Below are 10,005 nucleotides of genomic sequence, written 5' to 3'. Positions count from 1 at the left end.
CCAAAAAAAAAAAGAAGAAAAAAAATTTTAAAAAAAAAAAATTTGGGGGGGGGGCCTTTTTGGAAAAAAAATGGGGGGGCGGGGGGGGCCCCTTGGGGATAGGGGCCAAGGGGCCCAAACAAAGGGTAGGGGAAATGGGGGTCCCCCCAATTTGGGGGGGCTTGATTGGGGGTCCCTGAATTGTGGGAGTAGGGGGCCAGGGTTGGGGGGGGCTCGGGGTCCCTAATGGGAAGTGAATATTGGGGATGCGCTGAAATGGGGGGTCTGATATAGGGGCAGGGAGCAAACAGTGTTTAGGGGCTGGGGGGTCCAGTGGGGGGACAAATGGGGTCTAATGGGCGTCCTGAATGTGGGGGCGATGGATCGGGGTCCCTGATCGGGCGGTATGATGTTGGGGTAAGGGCAAAGGTTTAGGGGTTGGGGGTCCAATGGGGGGTGATGGGGTCTGATGGGGGTCCTGATGTGGGGCAGGGGGCAGGTAAGGGGCCTGGGGGGGTCCGGTAGGGGATTATGGGGCTGATGAGGAGTCCGATGTGGGGCGATGATGGGGTCTGATGACGGTCTGATGTGGGGCAGGGGGCAGGTAGGGGCTGAGGGTCCAATGTGGGATGGAATCTGATAGGGTGGAGGTCTGATGTGGGGTAGGGGTCTGGTAGGGGTGGGGGTCTGGTGGGGCTGGGGTCTAATATGGGGCAGGGTGAGGGTCTGGAGGGGTATGGGGGTGTTGGGGGCCTGATGTGGGGAGGGGGTCTGGTGGGAGGGGTCTGATGGGGGTTGGGGTCTAATATAGAGCCGGGGTCTGATGGAGGACGAAGGTCTGGTGGGGCTTTGGGGTCTGATGTGGGTCAGGGCTCCGCTATGGGGTGGGGGTCGCTCAGCCCCCCCCTCTATTCACAGGGGGCACCGACAACCACCTGGTGCTGGTGGACCTGAGGCCCAAAGGAATCGATGGAGCCCGGGCTGAGCGTGTCCTGGAGCTGGTCTCTATCACAGCCAATAAAAACACCTGCCCCGGGGACCGCAGCGCCCTGACCCCCGGGGGGCTCAGACTGGGTGAGGGGCGACCCCCCCCCCACCCCCCTGTTACCTCTATATGGGATCTGGGGCTGCTCTGTGGCTTGGAGGGGCGGCAGGACCCCAAAGGGATCATGGGGTCCCATTGGTGGCGTGGGGTCCCTTGGGTGGGTTTGGGGTCCCCCTTGGTGGCTCTGGGGGGTGGGTTTGGGGTCCCCCATAGGGAGTTTGGGGTCCCCCTATGGTGGCTTTGGGTCCCCTTTGCTGGGCTTGGATCCCCTTTGATGGCTTTGGGGTCCCCTCGGTGGGTCTGGGTCCATCTCAATGGCTTTGGGTCCCCCATAGAGACCTTTGGGGTCCCCCTTTGATGGCTTTGGGGTCCCCCATAGGGAGTTTGGGGTCCCCTCAGTGGGTCTGTGTCCCTCTCAATGGCTTTTGGTCCCCCATAGTGACTTTGGGGACCCCATATGGTGACATTGAGGTCCCCTATAGGGAGTTTGGGGTCCCCTCGGTGGGTCTGGCTCCTCTTGGTGTCTTTGGGGTCCCCTGGCTGGATGTTTGTCCATTGTCCGGTTGTGGCTGTGGGTCCTTTGGGTCCATGTGTGTCCTATGGATATCTATGGGTCGCCCCCTCCCCATTTCCCCCCCCCTTTGACCCCCCTGCCCCCCATACAGGGACCCCCGCTCTGACATCGCGTGGCTTCGGGGAGGAGGATTTCCACAAGGTGGTGGAGTTCATCGATGAGGGCATCGCTTTGGCCTTGGATGTCAAGAGCAAAACCAGTAAGAAACCCCCCCATGAACCCCCCTAATAGCCCCCTATAACCCCATATCTCACCCCATAGCCCCCTAATAACCCCTATATCTCACCCCATAGCCCCCCTACAGGGCCGCTACAGAACCCCCCAGACCCCCTAATACCCCCCTATAACCCCCTAATAACCCCTTATTACCCCCTAATAGCCCCTAATAGCCCCTAATAACCCCCTAATAACCCCTAATAACCCCCTAATAGCCCCTAATAGCCCCTACACCCCCCTAATTCCCCCCTACAGCCCCTAATAACCCCCCTACACCTCCCTCTAATCCCCCTGCTAACCCCCTAATACCCCCTACAGCCCAATACACTCCCTCAATCCTCTCCCTAATCCCCCTACAAGCCCCAATACACGCCTTCCTTAATCCCTCCCCTCCTACACCCCCTAATTCCCCCCCTACAGCCCCCTAATAACCCCCAAACCCAACAACACCAGGCAGGAACATGGGGGGGGGGATCAGGTAAGACCCCTCCCATCACCCCCATGCCCAAACCATTGACAATAAGGCTGCTTTACCCCCACCCCTAAACATGAACACAGCCATACAGTGGATCTGGGGGGGCTCCTGTTGCAATACCCCCCCCCTCAATCCGACGCCTTAACCCCCCCCCCCAGGTAAGCTCTCGAGAACTTCCATTCCTTCCTGCTGGCGGGACATGGAAGGGACCCAGCGGCTCCTGGCCGAGCTGCGGCAAGCGCGTCGAGACCTTCGCCAGGTCCTTCCCCCATGCCCGGATTCACTGACCATTGAGTGCGACCCCCCCCCAAATAATGGGGGTTAAATGGGGGGGGGGTTGACAGCCAACCCCCCCACCCCACCCTGCTGCTGCCCTATAGATGGGGCTCCCCCCCCCCCCCTCAATGTCCTGTTTAGTGTTAAGGTGTAGGGACCATAGGACCACCCCTCCCCCCCCCTTGTTTTCTATGGGGGGGGGTTGCTAATAAAAGTGGGGGCGCAGCCTGAGTGTGTGGATGTGTGGGGTGATGGGGGGGCAGGAGCTCCACTGATGTCCCCATTACCCCCATTACCCCATTGCCCCCCCTTTAACCAAGCACCCTCCCCATTACCCCTCTGCCCCCTTACCCCCACCTCATTGCCCCCCCACCCCATTGCAACCCCAACCCCAGCCCCCCCTTACCCCAGTGCCCCCCATACTCCAGTCCCCCTCACCCCATACCCCCCTTACCCCATAGCCCCCCTCCATACCCCATCTGCCCCCCATTACCCTATATGCCCCCCACCCATTACCCCCCTTCCCTACCCCATTGCTTCCCCATACCCCCCATACTCCAGCCCCCCACTCACCCCATAGCCCCCCCCACCCCATAGCCCCCCATTACCCCATAGCCCCCCCCCTCACCCACAGGCAGCCCTCCCCCCTGCCCGCCCCACACATCAGCCCACCTCTCCCATCCCATTGGCCAAACCAAACCTCGGAAGCAGCAGCCAGGACCCCCCTTTGCCCCCCCAGCCGTGTCACACTGCACGTAGTTCCCATTTCATTTGGGGGGGGGCACATATAAATGCCCTGTAGCTGTTTGCTTCCCATCCCATCCCCATTTCCTGCTTCCCCCCTGGGACCAGGCCCGCTGAACTGAGCCCCCCCCCCCCCCCAAACACAGGGAGCGTGGGAGAGCGGAAGCAAAGGGCTGGGGGGGGGGCAACCCCCCTCAAATCAACCCCCCCCCCATCACCATCCTTATGGGGACGCTGTGAGCCTGGGAAACCACTTTGCATCCCTATGGGAGTTTATTGCTGCCCAGTTAATGGGGGGGGGGGGATACTGTGTGTGTATGGGGGGGTGTTGGAACAAGGAGTGTAATTAGGGGGGGGGGCTTTGGGGGGGTTTTGGGCTGCTCAGAAGCTGGGCCGCTCCTTCTTCAGGTTCTTGTAGTCGGTGGAGACTGCTATGAACTGCAGGGAGAGAGAGGAGTGAGGGGCTGCACCCCCCCCTTAATGCCCCCCCCTTTATGTCCCCCCCCGCCCCCCCAGCTCATCCCAGTGCTCACTTTATACTGGTCAGTGGGGCCCAGCTTGTTCCAGGGCTCGGGGTTATTCTTTCGGTCCCAGCTTTAAGAAGGAATGGGGCCATCAGCATAGGGGTGGGGGGGAATGGGGGCAGGACCCCCCCCCCAGCCCCATAAGCACCCACAGCCACCAGCCCCATAGGCACACACAGCCCCATGGGCTACCCCCACCCCCCCAAACCCCCACCCCTCCCCAGCCCCATAGTCACCCCATTCTTCCCCTATGGGCCCCGTGTAGGGATAACCCTGGGGGCTGGGGCCACACCTGGTCCTATCTATGCCCCCCTAACCCCCCCCATAGATCCTCACTGTGCTGCCTCCCATCCTCACTCCCCCTCCTTCCCCCTGTGTGTCCATCTGTCCATCACCATCTGCCCTCTGTCCATCCATCACTGTCTGGCTGTCCATCATCCCCCCCCCCCCATTTAAACCCACATCCCCAGGGCTGGATGAGCCCTTAACCCCCCCAGCCCAGAGCTGGAGGGGTCTTTAAACCCCCCAACCCCAGAACTGGAGGGGTCCTTAACCCCCAACCCAGGGCTGGATGGGTCTTTAACCCCCCCTCACCCCATCCCCTGCCCTGGAGGGGTCTTTAAGCCCCCAACCCCAAAGCTGGAGGGGTCCTCAGAGCCCCCCCCTCCAACCCCACATCCCCATTGCTACAGGGACCCCCAGAGCCCCCCGTGCTGGGGTAGAACATGGGGTCCCTCATCACCTTGTGCTTGTAGGGGCCATCAAAGCACCGACCCCCCCCCCCCAAACCCCCCATTGCCCCATACCTGACATCGGGGCTGTACAGCGCCAACCTGAGCAGGTAGAGCACGGCGCTGCCCAGCCCCACACTGATGAATCCAATGAGGGGAACGAGCTGCAGGGAGAGGGAGGAAGGGATGAAAAATCCCCCCCCCAAGTAAATGAATATTTATCAGGGCTGGTGGGGAGTGAAAGGGAGAACTGACAAGGACGGGAGATTTACAGGGGGAATATGGCAGAGCGACGCTGTACCGGGGCTGCACAACACGGCGGAGCTGTCAGCTGGAGTGACTGAATTAAAGGAGGGAGAGAAAAATCGCCTCGTGCTGGAGAGGAATTGGGACCCGAATGAGAAATGGCTGCTCGTCCCAACTGCATTGAATCCAGTGCTGCAGCTCAGCCCCATCCTGCGCCACGGCCTGAATGGCAGCCCCCCCCTGCAGCCCCACATCCATCCCCCCTCCATCCCCTCTGCATCCCCCCTGTATCCCCCCTCCATCCCTTCTACCTCCAACCCCCCATCCACCCCCCCCTCCATCCCCCCTGTCCTCCATCCCACCACATCCCTTCCTGCCCTACATCCAGCCCTGCCCTGTATCCCTCCCTTATCCCCCCCTCCATCCCCTCTCCCTCCATCCTCACCATATCCCCTCTTGCACCCCTCTACCACTGCATCCCCTGCCCTCTATCCCCCCACCACATCCTCCTGCCCTACATCCAGCCCTGCCCTGTATCCTCCTGCATCACCCCTGCCCTCCATCCCCCCATATCCTCCACTGCATCCCCTCTTGCCCCCCCCTTCCTGCCCTCCATCCCCACCACATCCCCTCCTGCACCCTTCCCTCCACTGAATCCCCTCCTGCCCTAATCCAGCCCTGCCCTAGTATCCCCCCCCATATCCCCCCCTCCATCCCTCCTGCCCTCCATCCCACCATATCCCCTCTTGCCCCCCTCTACCACTGCATCCCCCTCCTGCCCTCATCCTTCCTCCCCTGCATCCCCCCTGCCCTCCATCCCCCCTCCATCCCTTCCTGCCCTCAATCCCCCCCTGCATCCCCCCCACCACATCCCCTTCCTGCACTACATCCAGCCCTGCCCTACCATCCCCCCTGCATCACCCCTGCCCTCCATCCCCCCCCTATCCCCCTCCATCCCTCCTGCCCGTATTCCCACTGCATCCCTCCTGCCCCCCCTTTCCTGCCCTGCATCCCCCCATATCCCCTCCTGCCTACATCCAGCCCCCCCCTGCATCCCCCCTCCCCTCCATCCCCTCCATCCTCCTGCATCCCCCCCCCATCCCTCTTTCATCCCTCCTCCACCGCACCCCCCCACCCTCCATCCCCTCCTACACCCCTCCTCTATTCCCTCCAGCCCCCCCCATCAGCTGTGCTCCACCACCCCCATTATATCCATACAACACCCCGTTTGAGGGCTGTACTCACTCACCCCCCATACCCCCCTCCATTCCCATCCCGACCCCCCCACACCCCGTGCTGCCCACTCTCCCCCCCATCTCTTTCCTCCCCTCCGCCTTTCCGCGCTCGGTTCCTCCCTTGGGACTCGGCCTCAATCTCCGGCTCCGAAGCTCCTCTGACCCCCCCCCGATGCGGCGGTGGCGAAATAATGAGGCTCCATCATTTCCCCCCCCCCAGGGACGGAGCTTCGGCCGCCGCTCTCGGTGCCCATTAACCCCCGGCTCCTCATCGCCCACCCCCGGAGCTCGTTATACCTCCGTTCCAGCTGTTTTTTGCCTCATTTCCCCACCGGGAATGGCTGCAAAACACCCCCGTGTTCTTCTATACCCCCCCCCCACTTTGTGGCTCTAAAGGATAAAAGGCTCCGTCCCCCCCCATTGAACCCCACACATCGTCCCCCCCCCCTTGAGCCCACACACCATCTGCCACCTCCACCTATAACGCCTGGGATTATTAAGGTCCCAACCCCCCCCCAAGACCCCAAATAAGACTCGTCCAGCCCCATAGAGCCGCTTAGGACGGCTCACACCGAACCCCGACGGTGGGACCGTAAATGAGGGAGGATGAGAGCTGAGCAGCTGGAGCCGCTGCTATGGGGCTGGATGCACATCTATGGGGCTGGACGCACATCTATGGGGCTGGATGCACATCTATGGGGCTGGACGCACATCTATGGGGCTGGATGCACATCTATGGGGCTGGAGGCACATCTATGGGGCTGGAGCCATAGATATGGGGCTGGACCCATAGATGTGGGGCTGGGACCCATAGATGTGGGGCTGGGACCCATAGATATGGGGCTGGGACCCACATCTATGGGGCTGGGACCCAGATCTATGGGGCTGGACCCACATCTATGGGGCTGGAGCAGCTCCCAGCACAGGGCATCGTGCCCGCAATGCCACGCTGCTGCTCTGCCCCACTGTGCCCCCCCTTGGCCGCTATAAGGGCTTCCAGCGCCGGCAATGGGACCTTTGGGACTCCGCCCTACAGGTGTGAGCGGCCCCATAGAGCCCCCGCCCCATAGAATAGCAGCTCTAGTCATCTTTTCCAGCCTGGCACAGCCGCTCCTCTCACCGCTGCCAAAAGCCGACGTGACTCTAAGCCACGCTCAGCCGGAGCCCTGGGCACCTCCCCACATATGGGGGGCTGGGACCCCCCCCATAGGGCTGCTGGAATGGGGGGGGGTCTGTCCCAGCTGTTTGGAGGTCCGTGGTTCTGCTTATGGGGGTGGATACGGGGCGCTGCCCCAAAGCTGAGCTGTGGGGCCGGGTGGGGTTCGGGTTGGATTCCCCTTCCCGTCCCCTCCTATGGGATCCCCATAAAGGGGGAGGGAGGGAGGGGGATGTGGGGTGCACCCCAATGGGGTCAGATGTGGGGTAGGGGGTGGGGCAGGAGGACCCTGCCGCATCCTAATGGGGGCAGATGTGGATTATGGGGTCAGGAGGACCCCGATGGATCCAATGGGGGGGTACGGGGTGGGTCAGATGGTTTGGGGCGGTGGCGGGGGTGGAAGGACCCCATATGTCCATTATGGGATGGTTTAAGGGGGCGCAGGTTAGGACGCCTCTGTCCATATGGATGTTTGAGGGACGACAACCCAATCCCACTATGGATGATTTGAACGCGCCCGGGTTGCTACGTAGGGGTTGGGGGTTGGGAAATAGACCCCATTATGCCCCATTTGTTGGGATCGTTTTTGTGGGGGACATACCCTATCCCTTTATGGGATGGTTTGAAGGGGGTGGTAGGACGACCATATGTCCTATTTAGGCGATGGCGTCTGGGGGGGACAGGACCCATATGTCTTATGGGATGGTTTGGGGGGGGGGACAGACCCCTATGTTCCTTTATAGGATCGTTTTGGGGGGGGGGCCTTTCCAGGGGCCGCCGCTGGCACTTACTGGATGCGGGCGGGGGGGGGGGGTATGCTTTACTTATGGTACGTTTGCTCAGGTGCAGGCGAGCGCGCTTGCTTTCCATTACTCCAGCGCTCCATCAGCGCGGTCTGGTCCTTGGGGTGGGGGGGGGGGGGCCTGTGGTGATGATGGGGGGGGGGTTGGTTGATGTCGTTGCAGTTGATATTGCCGGAGCGCCGATAAAACAACGCCGGTGTGCACGCAGAGCTGGCTTGCCCCCCCTTTATTTCCATCCCCCCCCCCCCATTTCTATTTCCATTTCCATCCCCCCCCCACCAACCTCCGTCTCCTGCCCTGTAATGTGGCTGAGCTCGTTGCCGTGGCCTTCTGCACACGACGGTGTGGTGTTTGCAGATGAGGACATTAGGGGGTTTGGGGGGAGCAAAGAGGGATAGGGGGGATAAAGGGGCAGGAGGATGGGGGCAATAGGGCGGTAATGGAGGGGGGGGGCATGGGGGTCAATAAAGGGGAGGGACACATGGGGGACTGGGGTGGTAGGAATTGAAGAGGTGGGGGGCAATGGGTGATGGCGGCAGTGAGAGGGGTTGGGGCAATATGGTCTTGGGGGGGGCAATGGGGTCTGGGGGGGGCAATGGGGGGATAGGGGCAATAAGGGGGAGGGCCGGTAATGGGCAATGGGCTGGGGATGGGCGTACTGAGGGAATGGGGGCAATGGGGGGATGGGGGCAATGGGGGGAGCTGGTGCAGGAGGGGGTTGGAGTCATCGAGGGGATGGGGCATGTGGGTCTTTGGGGGGGGGCAGATGGGCAGGTCTCTGGGGCAATGGGGGATGATGGGGGGCAATGAAAGGGGGGTATAAGGGGGGCAAGGAGGGGAAAAAGGGGCACTGAGGGGTGGGAGTACTTGGGCGGCGGGCGCGAGGGAGGGGGGCTATGGGTGGATTGGTGTTAATGGGGGTGGGCTGGGGGGTTATGGATGGATGGGGGCCGGTGATGGGTGGGATGGGGCTCTTATGGTGTGGGGGGGGTTGGGTGGGATGGATGGGTTATGGATGGATGTGGTGTTATGGGATGGGGAGTTATGCGGATGGCTGAGGTGTTATGGAGCTGGGGAGGGTGATAGTGAAGGAGGTTTTGGGATGGGTATGGTTTATGGGGTGGGGGGGTTATGGGGTGGGTTATGGGATGGGATGGGGGGGTTATGGGATGGGGGGGTATGGGATGGAGGTATATGGGATGGGATGGGGTGTTAGGGATGGGCGGGGTTATGGGCATGGGATGGGGGGGTGTTTGGGAGGGGGGGTTATGGGGTGGTTTATGATGCCGCGGATGGGGTGTTATGGTGAGGGGTTACTGGAGGTATGGGGGTGTTATGAGGCTGGGGGTTATGGTTGGTGGGTTTACTGGGATGGCATGGGGTGTTATGGATGGAGAGGGGGGGTTTGTGCTGGGTCGGTGTTATGGGATGGGGGTGGTTCCGATCCGAGTGTCCGCTGTCGGTTCGGATCCCGACTCTCCCCCATCGCCCCCAGCGCTGAGTTCGGTTCAAGCTCGGGTCGGAACCGCCTCGACATGGGCAAAGAACCCCACACGGGGAGGGGGAGGACCCAGAGGGGGGTGGGAGTGGGTGGGGGGGGGCGTGTAAATGCCGGTGTAAAGGCCCGTGCCCCCCCGTTGGGATCCTCATCCATCCCGTCCCATCCCGCAGCTCCGCTCCGGCCATGAAGGACGCTCTGCTCGGAGCCCGGTTCTCCGGACGTCAAGCGACACCCGGGTGTGAGTGAGACCCCCCCCCACCCGGACCCCCCCACCCCACCCCTGGGGGTCTTCCCTCTCTGGACCCCTCCACATCCCACCCCCCCACCATCTCCGCCCTCTGCTCCCTTCCCCATCCCCCTCCGTGCCCCCAGCGCTGCCCCCGCTCTCATCTCCCCCCCATCTCCACCTTCTGGGGGTCCCATATCTCTGCGCCCCATATCTGACCCCATATAGGGCTGCGCGTGACCTCCTGCCCCACCCCATACCCCAATCTGACCCA

General features: G+C 62.1%; 2 protein-coding genes across 3 annotated transcripts in view; one reads left to right on the top strand and one right to left on the bottom strand.

Moving 5' to 3' along the window:
• The window catches only part of SHMT2 (serine hydroxymethyltransferase 2), an 11,535-nt gene extending 9,709 nt beyond the window's left edge, over positions 1-1,826 (top strand). Inside the window, exons 9-10 of the mRNA XM_032441069.1 lie at positions 840-1,053; positions 1,690-1,826. Coding sequence (XP_032296960.1) covers positions 840-1,053; positions 1,690-1,826 — 351 coding nt within the window. The remainder of the gene's footprint in view (positions 1-839; positions 1,054-1,689) is intronic.
• Positions 1,827-3,611: 1,785 nt separating this feature from the next.
• Positions 3,612-5,045, bottom strand: NDUFA4L2 (NDUFA4 mitochondrial complex associated like 2). 2 transcript variants are annotated; one of them, XM_015887038.2, is made up of 4 exons: positions 4,837-5,045; positions 4,640-4,728; positions 3,843-3,903; positions 3,612-3,747 (listed from the first exon to the last, which is right to left on the bottom strand). In XM_015887038.2, exons 1-4 carry the CDS (start codon positions 5,017-5,019, stop codon positions 3,691-3,693), a joined length of 390 nt encoding a protein of 129 aa, XP_015742524.2. In that variant the 5' UTR covers positions 5,020-5,045; the 3' UTR covers positions 3,612-3,690. The 2 variants fall into 2 exon arrangements, with proteins under 2 accessions (XP_015742524.2, XP_015742525.1); XM_015887039.2 differs by having other exon boundaries at positions 4,866-5,045.
• Between the last annotated feature and the right edge of the window lie 4,960 nt (positions 5,046-10,005).

The sequence above is a fragment of the Coturnix japonica genome, linkage group LGE22C19W28_E50C23, assembly GCF_001577835.2.
Source record: "Coturnix japonica isolate 7356 linkage group LGE22C19W28_E50C23, Coturnix japonica 2.1, whole genome shotgun sequence".
Taxonomy (NCBI): domain Eukaryota; kingdom Metazoa; phylum Chordata; class Aves; order Galliformes; family Phasianidae; genus Coturnix; species Coturnix japonica.
Note: the sequence above shows the minus strand (reverse complement) of the source record. Positions and strands in the feature narration are given on the sequence as shown.